Genomic DNA, 15000 nt, shown 5'->3' on the forward strand with positions numbered 1-15000 from the left:
TATATATATATATATATATATATATATATATATATATATATATATGTAGGGTGTCCCAGACTACCTTCACAATCTCTCGTGAGAATGTAGAGCGAATTGAGATGAACATAAAAGCTCTATACCGTTTTGTGATAGTCCAATAATAATCGAGTAATTAATTATGAAAGATTAAGGAGAAACGCGCGCTATATGGCAGAGGAAGGATCGTACGAACCACAGTGCGGGCCAGTAATATAACGTGCGGATTTCAGCGCACGGCGATTGGAAGGTGTACGATTGTCTGCGCTTTTGTCGCTGCGCTTCTACGTCTTGTCGCACCGAGTCGAGACGAAACGTAGGAGCGCAGCATTATAAGCACAAGCAATGACGCGTTATTTTTCTAATCGCCGCACGCCGACATGCGTTTCTTGACCTGAACTGCCCTAGGTCTCGAATGACTTCAGCGGCTCAAGCGCTTCTCTTTTCTTCATGCAATTTTCTAAAATTAATTTCTCGAAAAGTATTGCAAATATCAGAAAACGGTATGAAACTTTCCGTACTGCACATAGGAGATATGTGACTTTCTTGCTCACCTCAATCCGTTTTGCGCTTTCGCAAAGTTTGAGAATTGGAGAATGGATCTGGGACACCCTCTGTATAAAATATTAATACGGGCTTAAATTTAAATCTGATTATTTCATTTGAAACAAATTTCAAGTAACAATTATTAATACAGACTTAAGTGTCGCATTAGTTATTTGTTTATTATAATGCCGATAATATGTTTATTTAATTGTAGGGAAAAGCCAAACGTTTTGATAGAATTAAATTCCTATGTGAAAATTTGTTTGCAAAATGTACCAATCTCTGGATGCTTAAGAGCATTATAAGAACAATTATAAAACCTAATCATGAAGAGAATCTTCTTGAATGATTAACCTAATCATGAAGAGAGTCTTCTTGAACGATTAACCTAATCATGAAGAGAATCTTCTTGAATGATTAACCTTATCAGTATAATTTAAAACGACTGCGCGATTTTCCCCAAGACAGAAATTTCTTTTTTTTTTCTTTTGAATAAGCATAGGGTAAACTCGGGTATTATGGCCTTACCGGAAAAATGACCATAGGTTGTAATTTCTCTAATAATTGCAAAACATTGCGTTTGTATAATCAGTCACAAAGATAATCAATATTTATCGTAGTATATGTGCGTATATTTTTCGAAACCCTTATAGAAATCATACTAAGAATCATTGATAATTACTTATTTTCAGTATTAAAAATACTGGATAATAAGTAATTATCAATGATTCTTAGTATGATATAAGGGAATACTAAGATTATAAATATTATACTATATTTTATTTTCGACTACGTGTAAAATTTCTCATGTGTCCACTAAAACTTGCTGTAACGTCGAATAAATTACAGTTAAGCTATCGCAATTAATGTTAGATATAAAGTAGGTATAAAATAGGTATATAAATTGTAATATAACATGCATTTTTATTTTCGTTTTCACTACTTGTTTATAAGTACTATTATAAACATCTTTTACTCACATTTTGGGTAAGATGGCCCACTGCAATTCTAACATTTATAAAACGAAAGTTGTTATATTCCAAAAATTACTTTCAATATTACAGTAATTAAATCTTATGTGCAATATGTTTTGATAAAAAATTGGATTTAGAATTTAAGTTTTGTAATAGAGGTTTCTATTTTATATGTGTATTACATTTTTCATAAATAACAGGTATTAAATATCCTATACTACAATAAATATGTCAAATTATGTTTTTTTCATTATTCTATAAAATAATAGGTACAGAATCTTGAACATAAAATATGTATAGGTCATTTATTCCTTATAGCCATTTTGTTTTAAACATTTAGGTAAGGCTAATGCTTGTCATGTTTTGATATTCTTGTAATAAATAATTTCACTGAAGTATTTTTCTTTTAACTCTGATGGTATTATGTACTGTAAGCTTCAGTGAAATAATATGCCAAATGCTATTAAGAAATAACAATAAGAAATGTATTTTTTTACATTTTAAAAAAGTATGGCCATTTTACTCGAGTTTACTCTATCTAAGTTTCTCTTCGTTTTTAGTTTATTACTATCTTCTTTGAAAAATATAAAAAAAATAGAATATAAAATATATTTAATTTTTATTTTTATTTGTTATAAGCAAAAAATACAATAGTTTAAGTAAATAAAAAACAATTTTATATTTTACCACGAAACTTTTTCGAGTATAACATTTAAAGAGTTAACATGCCAATTAAAGCCTGGATTATTCTTTAATAATAAAAATATATTTATTAAATGGTTTGTATAGTAAGTCTTTAATAAACGGAAAGAGTTTCATAAAACAAATATGTATGTAACAAATGCTGATGTCTGGACATCTGTTTTATATAATGATAGGTTTTTAATAGAATTAGTAAATAGAATTAACATTTTATATTTTATACTTCAAATTATGAAAAACTTTAACAGGTTTATAAAAATCAACGCAAAATGACTGTTGTAAATATAATTATTTAATTATTGCTTTATCAAGGAAACTTTTATTTTATTGTTATTTAATATACTACCCACATAGCACAAAACATCTCAGAAATGTCTCCAGAATATTATAAATATCATTTTTAAAATATTACATTTAAGATATTCTTGAGATATTGTACAGATATTTAAAATATAAAATATGAAATATTTCGTATGAGATATTTTAAGAATATTTCATTTGAAACATTACATTTGCGATGTTTCTGAAATATTCTGGAGATCTGTCATTGGAAATGTCTCAGAATATCTCAAATAGAATATTCTAGAAATATTTCATTTAAAACATTATTATTTGCGAAATTTTTGAAATATTCTGGAAATCTGTCGCGGGAAATATATCAGAATATAATTGAATATTCTAGAAATATTTTACTTAAAACATTACCTATTGTACAAATTTCTATTGTATGTATATTCAAAGATTTCTTGACTTGAAAAAGTCAGTTAGTTGTTAACACTTAAATTTAGGTGTTTATCCCGAATTTTTTGGTGTTTACACCTACAAGTTGAGTGTTTTTTGTAAGGATATACTAATAATAATAATGAACACAAGTAATTAAATTTAATAATAATTATTTATTGTTATAATGTGCGTTTGCGCGCGCGCGCGCGCGCGCATGTGTGTGTGTGTGAGTATGTGTCCAGTTCATTATATATGTGAGATAATTTTGAGACATTATAGAAATTATTCAAAATATTTGTATATATATTTATAAAAAAATTTTATAAAAATTACTCTATTTTAAACCACGATATATTATTACTAGAAATCTTTTAAAAATCAATCTAACAAGTAACACTAACCCAGTGCCACACGTCGATTTTCTTGAAACTTTGCATATATGTAGTACATTGAAAAACATTACACGTATTTTTTTATATTGGCTAACAAGGCATTTTAAGGTTAGAAAACACATTCGAAAATTTAACACTGTATAGCAAACAATAATAACTAACGCTACACCTGAGCGTCATTCTTTTACAGCTATTACGACATTATTCTATTATAATTTCATTGTCCTCTAGATTGATATAACTGATGCCAAAATCGCAATCATAGGTCTAAAAAACTTTTTCGAAACTGACTTTGAATAAAAGTCTTTCAAATGTCTGCGATTTCGGTCCGCCATTTTGAATCTCGCAAAACTAATGTCAAAATCATAATTAGCGACTTCAGAAACATTCAGACAATGAAATTATAATAGAGTAATGTCGTAAAAGCTGTAAAAGAATGACGCTCAGGAGTAGCATTAGTTATCATGGTGCTATAGAGTGTTAAATTTTCGAATACGTTTTCTTAATAATAAACCTTAAAATGTTTTGTTAGCCAAAATAAAAAATACGTGTCTATTGTTTTTCGATGTATTACATGTGTGCAAAGTTTCAAAAAGATCGGCGTGTGACATTTGGGTAGTGTTACTTGTAAGTCAATGAATTGTTTGGAGAAAAACTATATCTTATATGGATATCTTAGTAAAAATTTATTTGTTCGATAAATATATAAATTTCGATAAATATATATATTTCTATAATTTTCTATAAAATTATAGGATTTTTGGATACTTGTACGTTTTTTATTAGCCTATGCCCAAAATATTTCAAATACATGATACATCAAAAATATTTTAAACTGTTTTTATGTCTTCATATAAAATCTTGCAAATATTTTTACAATATTTCTTAGCAATCAAGATCTCCACTACTTTTCAGAATTCTGTCCCATACCGTCCGGATCGCCGAAAAACGGAGCGCGGTAACGGGTTATAGTGAAATTTCGGTAGAATTCTTCTTGTGGAAAAGATTTCACAAATTGACATCCTATGAAAGACTTATCGTAGAAAAACTGTTCATTAGAACGCTATAAATTTATTCTGACCGTATTGAATGTTTTCAATTGTCATTTCCATGAAAATGCGACTAATTATTTAACATTAAATTGCAATATACAAGCATGAAATATTATTTTTGAAAAAAGATTATGATATTACAAAATTCTTTTAACGATCTATCCATGGCACGCGAAGAGATACAAGTTTCGATAGAATATCTCTGACTTTTTTTTTATTATATTAAATATTTGGACTAAATAGTTTATTTTTGTAGTTGTAATAATATTATACTAAATAATATTATAAAAAATTAAAATTACTGCTTTGGTTGCATATGAGGATAATAAGAAACACTTAGTATCAGTTGAAGAAGTAGTGCAGCTAAGGTGATACAGTAGAAACCTGAAGATATCTGCAGTTCTCGAGATCGCATCCGATTAGTACTGAGTAAATTTTCTGGTATAAAAATAGTGAGAAATCAATTAAAAGATCTATATTTCATTTAAAATCAACATAAACTGACGTGTGAGTTAAAGATATATTATAAAAATTATTTTTTTGTACAAAGTTTCAATATTTCCAGAATTATCCAGCAATATTTCAGAATGTCCCTGCAATGTTTCCAGAATATCTTAACAATATTACAAGTTGGTGACAAGTAAGACATTTGAGTTGTAGAGACATTTTTAGAATATCTCTGAGATTATCTCCACAATATTTAACGTTGCAAATGTGATATTCTGGAAACATTGCTGAGATGTTTTGTGCTGTGTGGGTAAACATTATTGACTCCGCATTTTTTCCTTTTGTAATTCTTTGTAATATTTTTTGTAATATTAATATTATAAAAGATCCAAGAAAATAAAACTAGTACAATTGGTACATTAAATAAAATAATATTAAAAGCTTCCATTTAATGAAGCAATAATTAATTGTATTCACAATGGTTATCTTGCGTTGGCTCTTACAAGTTTACAAGCTTAACGTTTCTCGTGATTAGAAATCTAAGGAGCCCTAGAATAATCATTAATCTATTTTACATTTTACTAAAAAATTGTTTTATTTATTTTCATAATTCAAAGCCGTTTTTTAAATTAATAATTAATTTTAACTAAAAAATTGTTTTATTTATTTTCATAATTCAAAGCCGTTTTTTAAATTAATAATTAATTTTAACTAAAAAATTGTTTTATTTATTTTCATAATTCAAAGCCGTTTTTTAAATTAATAATTAATTTTAACTAAAAAATTGTTTTATTTATTTTCATAATTCAAAGCCGTTTTTTAAATTAATTTCATGAATAATTCATTATTTCTTATTACGAGCATCAATATAATTAGAAAATTCTTTCTCTGTTACACTGACAAATAAAGCAATCAATTATTTTGCAAAAAAAATATAAATTTATAGAAATCAATATTTGCATATTAAAACAATAATATTAAAGGCCAATTTTTAAATAGTAGTTTAAACTTGGTTAAAATTTAAATTTAAACTCTGTTCAAAAAAAAAGCGCATCAAACATATTGTTACAACAGAGTTTAAACTTAAATCTATAAACAACTATTAAAATGTAAAAGATACAAGAAAACCTTTTTATTCTATATTAAAGAACTTCAATTATTTTTATTTAAAGGCATTGGTACTTTACAGTGGACAAGGAAAACCAAAAAGATACAGAGGAATAAAATTTGGATAATTCACAAAGAATAACACGAACACATATATTTCAAAGTGCATCTAATGACATATCTATAAGATGCACATATTATCTTTAGGCGAACCGCGTTCTCTTTATGAGCGACTATACAAAAACATGCAATCAATTGTTTCACTCACCTCGCCAGCTCACTTTGATCGGACATGTGATTGTCTGATTCTTAATGAGATACGCGTTCAGTGATGTTAGGCTTGGGCTTTTTCGCAACGTACCCTCGTCGTTCTTCCACACATATGTAATCGCTGTCTGCTCGTACGATACTGAAAGACAGAAGAGTGTTTTCGCGTAAATCTTACCAGTTCAAAGCACAGGACAATGTAATTGTTTTCTCCTTTTTTTATAAAGAAAGTTTGTAAACTTTAAAGTTTATTAACTGTTTTATAATGAAAGTTACGTGACTTCAAAACTGGAAGCTCAATACTCACTGCTCTCAATTGCGAATGAACACAATGGGTCGTCAAAGGGGAAGATATTAAGTCTACCCTGGCAGGATAGGATAAGGTGACGCCTGTAAAATGGTGTAGTAACCTATTTATATAAGTATAAGGCGAACGGAACACTTTAGCTGGTATTGATTACAAATAACGCGAGAAATGTTACGAAAGCGTTTCTCAAAATTTCTCACAACAATTTTTTTTTATATTTTCATCTAGCTTGCACATAAAATATATCGATGATAAAAATACCGCATAAGGTAGTTGACGGTGCCGTTGCGGTATATCCGGAGGGCAAAATGAACGGGGATGATAGGGTCCTTGAAATCTCCATGCATTATGAAATACGTATCCGGTAACCAAATATCCTCATAATGATGAATCGCATTTAAAAACTCATATCTGGATCTGTTGCTATAACGCAATCGCGGATCGTACCACTGTTGCTGCAGTAGAAATTCCACCTCGTATTTCTGTGAAAGCAAGAAGACGATTGGGACATAATCTGACTTTTACTTTACTTCAAAATTAAATGCAATGTATTTGATAATTATTTCGCACGACTTTCCATTTGCAAAATCTTTTTTTCACGAATTCATAATCGACATCTTTCTATGAAATATTCGATGCCGTTATTTGCGATTACTATTCAGTATTTGATATAAATCATTAACTTTTAGCAAGTGTCATATTACTTTACTTTAGTTATATAATATGAAAAGAAGAAATGCATAATTATATTACCAAGCTGGATTCGTCAGGAGAAGCCAAACTTAACAGCAACACGCTTACGTTCACAGTCAAGGTTCCTGAAACAGCAAGGAGGTACGATCTTAGCTATTAAATCCTTCATCGTCCGATTGATCATGAAATTGCAAAATTACCGACACTCCATTTTTCTATATTAACAAATAGGTTATACTTCGTGCAGCTTCAACGACGATACCTTCGAGGATTTCGACATTTCTAATAAATGAAGAAAAAGATAATATATTGTATGTTACGATAAACATTCAATAGTCCAAACATTTTACAATCAATTCGTTTTACGACGACGAAAGTATTCTCTCGATGAACTGTTTGAACCTATCTGTCATATATTAAATAAGATTAAAATATTTTTCGTATTAAAAGAAAAAATTGTTTGTGGAGCAAATTTATAACTCATGATATAAATCATATGATCACTAATGTCAAACGTAGATCGATCAGTGTCGAGTTTTTGCATCGTACAGAAATTGCTTGATGCAATTTCTATGCATAAATATGAAGAGTGTAACTTTTCATAAAATATATTTACAGAATGTCCCAGACCTCCATGATCACACTTTGCCAGAACGTAGAACGGATTCGCGTGTCACGGTCGCACGCAAGCCGAAGACATTTTTCTTTCGGCTGCCGCTTCCCGAGCGCTTATTAGCTGAGAGAAAATAATTAATTTTTCGAAAACTATTGCGAGTATCGCAAAATGGCACAGAACTTTCTTGCACACCTAAATCCGTTCTACGTTCTCGCAAAGTGTGATCATGGAGGTCTGGGACCTGTATACAGGGTGTCTTAAAAATATGGGAACCTCTGAATATCTTTTTATAGTAAGGTAAAATTTTTAAAACAAAAGTTGTAGGATTTCAAAAGCTGAATTCGATGATGACTTTAAAATTGATCTAAGTTTGACCTTGAAGGCCATTTCAAGGTCAACTTTATTTTTTCAAATAAAACATGCATATTTTCATGAGGAATGTGGAATCTACGCCAAAAACTGAGAAGCTTTTGTCTGAAACATTTTTTCAGAAAATGCTATAAGACTCCGAATCCGTCATGAAAATATGCATATTCCATTTGAAAAAATAAAGTTGATCTTGAAATGGCCTTCAAGATCAAACTTAAGGTCAATTTTAAAGTCACCATCGAATTCAGCTTTTGAAATTCTACAACTTTTGTTTTGAAAGTTTTATCGAAAAACCTTACTATAAAAAGATATTCAGGGATTCCCATATTTTTAAGACACTGTATATATGTACATATATACAGGGTGTCCGAAACCTTTCTTGACACAATTCGTAGGAAAGTAAAGCGAATTAAATAGAACAGAAAAGTCAAATATCATTTTGCAAAATTCGCAATAGTTAATGAGGAATTAATATTTTATCGAAAGTAATGAGCGCACGGGTAGTGGCAACCGAAAGAAAGATATCTTTGGCTGGCGCGCGACCGTGATACACGCGAATCGCGGCTCTCTACATCTCTCCGCTCATAATTATGAGACACAGCGAAGCTTGATACACTAACTCATGTGCATGATATATCCGTGTGCCAAATTGACGCATAATTGGCACGCCGGCCGAATATATCTTTCTTTCGGCTGTCACTTCCCGAGCGCTCATTAGCTAAGAAAAAATAATTAAATTTCTCATTAATTATTGCAAATTTTGCAAAATGGTATTTGACTTTTCTATTCCGTTTAATCCGTTCTACTTTCCTACGAATTATGTCAAGAAAGGTTTCAGACACTCTGTGTATATATATATATATATATATATATATATATATATATATATATATGTGTGTGTGTGTGTGTGTGTGTGTGTATGTGTGTGTGTATGTGTGTGTCGTATCTGTGTTTATATCAAAATAAGCTTATGCTGTTAAGGAATACGTCGAAAGCTTTCTTTGAGCCATGCTGTGCACATGCTGCTACTACTTGGAATGAAGCTTGAGGTCGTGGTTAGGACTCGGATTGGCCTACAAATTTTAGCCTAAAGTATCTATTGTGATGAAACGTATCTCTGACCCATCAAAATACGTAAAGTTTCCTCCGATTCAAAATACGTTCACTCTCGAGGAGAAAATGCCACGAAGAGTGCTCTGTTTTCACGTAATATTGTAAAGAAATAATCAACAATGCGCGCTATCTAATTATCAATCATCACCATTACCTATAGAAACAAACACTTGCGAACATTGTACCTTACTATAAAATATGTGTGTATAGATGATTCACACTACTAACAACGTTATTAAACTCACATAGCAAATATCACGATACTACATTGTTATACGATAAATTATATAACGCTAGGCAGACATCTCATTCGTCAAAGAGTAGAAAAGTAAACTACATATTTCATACTCTAGGGAAGAGAGAGGGCGGACTACTGTAGAACATGTTCACAAATCCATTTGGAGACCGTGTATTTGTCTTCAGATACTTCTGCCTTCGAATATGATCCTCATACTTTCACTCATGAATGTCTTTCATTTCATCATACAAGAAGGACTCGAGTCCCAACCAACGATCGTCGCCGCGTGTAAACGCAATTAGGATAGATTTTACGGCGAAAAGTATACAAAATGGAGGTTAGGTCGAAAGCGGGATATATATGATCTCTCCAAAGTTCATTCCGATGATTTGATTTTACTACTCGAGTAGTAAGCGCTTGCGAACAAAAGTACCGCCGTTACTAGATCAATTTTTAATAACATCGGACTTCTATGCACCGAGGAGATATTCTCGGAAAAATCCACAATTCCGTTGCTTTGTGTCATTTTAACCTGATGCGTGTGTATCGTACGCGGTACAGTCAGATGGTTAAAGATTGCAACATTTTAACTAGACGAGTTTTATAATACTTTCCGTATCGCATAGTAAAATATATCTCCCTAAAAATTATTCGCTCAAAAAACATAATCTCATCTTTAGCGAAATCTTCTTATGTTACGGCCAAAAGATTCTCCTAAAACCAAAAAGAAAATACCCTAACACCCAAAAAGCAACTCTAGTTGTAAAGTGCTATTTTCTGTAATTTTATATCTAAGTGAAAATTTTTACCGAAAAATTATCATTTGATGAAGAGAAATAGTATTTGGTTTAAAATATTTTCCTTCTTGTTTTAGAAGAATTTCCTTGAGACTATATACAAGAAGTTTTAGCTAAGTATGAGATTTTTGGTGTAGACTAGATTAGATAGATTGGGTATTACACATTAAAAATACAAGTAAATGTCAAGTAAATGTTATTTGCTTCAACTATTTCATAAATTTATATATCTGCAAATTTATCCTAAGTTTATCCTAAACATCGAACTAATCTAAAAATTCTTCATTCTGAACTCTAGTAAGTTTAGCATTTTTTAAAATTAATTAAAACAAAAATTCAATTTAGTATATATAGAACCTTTAGTATATAAAGTCAAATCAACTTTTTCTTCGATAAAGTGTTACAGTATTCTAGTAAAAAAAAAGAAATAGTTCTGAATACATGATAACAGGCTTTTCTGAAATATCTAATGTGTGAATATATTTTAAGACTATTATAAAGAAAATATTCTTTGTTGAAAATTACCGTTACTTAACGTTTCAATTCAATTCAACTTTTTCAAATCATGGTTATCTAAAAGGTGTTAAGCGATTTCATTTCACAAAGTTATATCACAAAGTGTAGGTTAAAAAGATATACGCCATATTTTTGCTACTTTCTTATCCAAAATAAATACATAAAATTGTGAATATTGATACAAGGCTGTTTCTTAAAAATATTGTATTTTTTCTTTTAATTAGTCTTTAAAGCGAATAAGGGATCATTCGTTTCCGGATACAAATTAATTAACTTTTAATAACTTTGTATTTTACCTCATCCCGAAATTTCCATGATTTCATATATACTCTAAAAAAAGTTAAAGTAAAAAACATGGGAACTTGAGAATTAGTAGCGACAAAATTCATCAGTTACTGTCTGAATACCAATCGGAACAAATTAATCCTAGATACGGATAATACCTTTATTCACTTAAGAGATTATAGGACTCTAACAGGAGTAAGAATTAGGTAAAATTTAAAGAGGAAATATTTGTAAAAAATTGTAAATTAATAAAAGTATAAATTTTTTGTTATTAGCAATATCTTGATATAAGATATCTTGATAAAAGATAAATTTTAAATTTTTAATTTTATAGTGAATATGATTTTATATTAACATTATGTCTATTTATCTACATTATTTTATTTATCTACATTATTGTATCTATTTCAATTCTTTTTTGTAAAAGAATTATGTTTCGATTGTAACCATCCTGATCTCAACAGGAATGACCTAAAATTATATTAATATATTTTTTTATTCATTAAGGTTATAGTTATCGGTTCACGAGACGAATTTTAGAAAAATATTTTGAAGCAATATTTCGTAAAGTAGGAGTTATAAAAAATGTAATTTAATCTTTTCACTGAAAAACTTGAGCTTGTAAAATAAATAAATAAAAAATGCATTTGAAATTTGCAAAGAGATATCGTTAAAATAGACATATACATCAAAATATTTATATTCCTATTAATTTACAACTTTTTACAACTTTTTATACAACCAAATTATATATAATTTTTATACCTGTCAAGGTCCTGTAATCCCTTAACGTATACTGTTTACACATATAAATAAAAATTTGTTTTTCTTTATATATTGTATATTTCAGTAATTTTTCAAGTTATTTTAATGTATTTAACTAATGTATTTCGTAATATTTTTATTTTTTATAAGGTTGTTGAAGTAAAAAAACACGTGAACAGCTAATAAAACTTTCCTGGATATATATTTATATTTTATGTTTATATTTATATTTGTATGTTAAATTTACTTGAAAAGTTCTTTTTTATAATGTGTAAAAGTATTTTTTTATGTTATTTAAATTTATTTTCTTATATAAAAATACATAGTTTTCCTATACAAAAATAATCCGACTATATTATATATTATATATTTGCAAAATATTTTGTAAATATATAATTTAAACAATTCTTTTTATTAATTGTTACAGTCCTAAATATAAAACACCAAAATCTTTCTTTTACTTTTAAGAAAAATTACAAAGCCCAGATAGGACATGGATATCCTATGGATATCCATAAGATATTCTTTAGAGATATTGAGGATATCCATAAGCCATCCGTTTTACGTCCTTCGGACATTCAATGGACGTTTGTGGGATATCCGTTTATGAAATTGGAGAACATGCTAAAGTCCCCAACATGTCCACTGAATATCCGACGTTCAATGGACATATAAAAGTAGCATCCGAATTTGTAATTTACAAGATAATTTTGTAATTTGTAAATTAAAAGGATGAAATATATATACCCAGACAGCATAAAATATTTATAAAATATTTATAAAATTTATTGAATATTTTATAAATATTTATCAGAATATTTCATAAATATTTTTATAACCTCAACTTCAATAGATCATAAATATTTATCATAAGTATCATAAAAATATTTATTAAAATATATACAATTATATATTTTTTTTCTTTTCCTAAACTTTTCTTAAATTTTTAAAATATATCTGTTTTTAGTTTATATTGTTTCATACGCTACTTAATTCAAGTTAAATTGTACTTCGAAAATTTGCTTACCATTGCCGAGATTCGAACCCGAGATCTCTGGTTCTTGAGTCGTTTACCTTACCTACAGCGCCACTGTCACTTTGATTGAGAAACGCTTTGTACTGTATACATATGTTGTATCCATGTACGAAAACAAATTATTTATATAAAAGAAGAGAATATATAGATCCTTTTAAATGTAAAATATATGTTTAACAGGTATGTAAAAAGTAAATAAAATACAAATAAATCATTTGGTAAATTCAAATAAATTGTTTTCTGATAATAAAAGAAACTTTAATTTGAAACCCAAAAAGATATTTTTAATATTGGAAAATAATTTATTTAAATTTATAAAATAATTTACTTGTACTTTACTTACTTTAAAACAAGCAAATATTTATTTAAACACAATTTTTACATTTAAAAAATTTTCTTCTTGTAAGGAGATCATTTTTTCTAGAAACTCACAATTTTACAGCTTATTTTACAAATTTAAAAAATATTACTTTATATTTATTATATGTTTTTTAAAGTGTAACAAATATTTTTTAAGTTAAAAAGTTATATTTAACAAAATATATTTATTTGGTTTAAAGAATTTTCTTCAGTATACATTAAACAACATTCAGTATATAATTTAAATTTTGATTTTCTTATTTCTTTATTCATTTAATAATTACGAATAATTATATTTGTTTTTTTCATGTGTAATATTTATAGAAATATTTACAAAATATTACTACAAATATTTATTTTTTACTTACTATAAATATTATACAAAATATTTAGCATATATTTTAAATAAAGATTTATTTTAAATTATAAAATAATAATATTTTGAATAAAGATTTTGATACTTTTTTCTTTATGTGTATAAATATTTATAAAATATTTATATAATATTTTTAAAAAATAATTCGAAATAAATATTTATGAGTCTTTATCATAAATATTGTGTGCTGTCTGGATAAACCGTTAAAACATAATAATATAATAATATAATAATACAAAACCATTCTCTAACATATTCTGAACTTTGTTTCATCTTGAACATATATCAAAAGTCCATAAGATATACTGATGAAGATAGCCGTTTCATGTTCAAAATCGGATGTTCTGTGGACGTCTACTTTATATCCCTGGACATACAGATATATAATTGACATAAAATGGATGTTCTATGGATGTCTTGTGCTGTCTGGGAAGTTATATTTTTTTGAATGAAGTAACTTTTTCGTAAATTCTTATTAAAAAATAATTAAAAAGTTATATACAATTTTGTCTTTTTTTAATAATTAGTTGAGACTTGAAAGATGCTACATGAATTTTTTTCGGAATTTTTCAATAATTTTTAGTTGATAAAAAAATGTGTCAAATATGAGTAACCCTCTTATGTACTATTAAGCTGAAGATTATCTATACTATTCATCATAAAGATTAATAAAATGTTTAATGAAATTTACATCTTTATTCCACAAAGATCTGTGTAGAAAATTAAAAGAAACAAAGAAAATTGAATAATTGCTTTTTTATCAGTAGAATAATATTTTTCTGAGTACATACATAGTAACAACACCAACTAACAATAACATGTTTTAATTTTCTATTTAACAATATAATTGTTATATACAATATATGTGATATTGCACTTACATTGTTAAGCGAGAAATTTTACTATTGACATAATGTTATTCTGGATTGATGTTTACTGGGTAAAAAGCAAATTCCCCTATTAGATATGGGGTATTACAAAATTTCTCAAAGGGAATTGTTGCAATTTCCAATTATCTGACTGTATGATCACATTAATCACGTAATAGATGTAATAAACTTTAAAGAAAAACCAAAAAGTCATAGATGAGTGTTGACGATCCATAAATACGTCGGCGCCGGCCCTCGATAAGAATGTATCGTACATGGTGAAACGAACATTAATAGGTCGATACATCGAGCACGAAAGTCAAGCTACCTTGACTGGAATGTAGATCCTGCGATTGGCGACCAACATTTATACCGTCGTAACACGATCGATTCTAACTTGCTGCGCTTGTGGAAACGGATGGCGTGTTGTAT

General features: G+C 28.2%; 1 protein-coding gene across 15 annotated transcripts in view; it reads right to left on the bottom strand.

Annotated features, from left to right (window-relative positions):
• Positions 1-15000, bottom strand: part of LOC116849465 (glutamate-gated chloride channel) — a 157035-nt gene that overhangs the window by 114864 nt on the left and 27171 nt on the right. For all 15 annotated transcript variants that reach the window (XM_032826606.1, XM_032826610.1, XM_032826609.1 and 12 more), the window contains 4 exons: positions 7289-7353; positions 6797-7017; positions 6536-6618; positions 6230-6370 (listed from right to left, as the gene is read on the bottom strand). In XM_032826606.1, coding sequence (XP_032682497.1) covers positions 6230-6370; positions 6536-6618; positions 6797-7017; positions 7289-7353 — 510 coding nt within the window. The remainder of the gene's footprint in view (positions 1-6229; positions 6371-6535; positions 6619-6796; positions 7018-7288; positions 7354-15000) is intronic.

This window comes from Odontomachus brunneus, unplaced genomic scaffold, assembly GCF_010583005.1.
Source record: "Odontomachus brunneus isolate Ranch 3 - 2012 unplaced genomic scaffold, Obru_v1 Obru_scaffold_116, whole genome shotgun sequence".
Classification (NCBI taxonomy): domain Eukaryota; kingdom Metazoa; phylum Arthropoda; class Insecta; order Hymenoptera; family Formicidae; genus Odontomachus; species Odontomachus brunneus.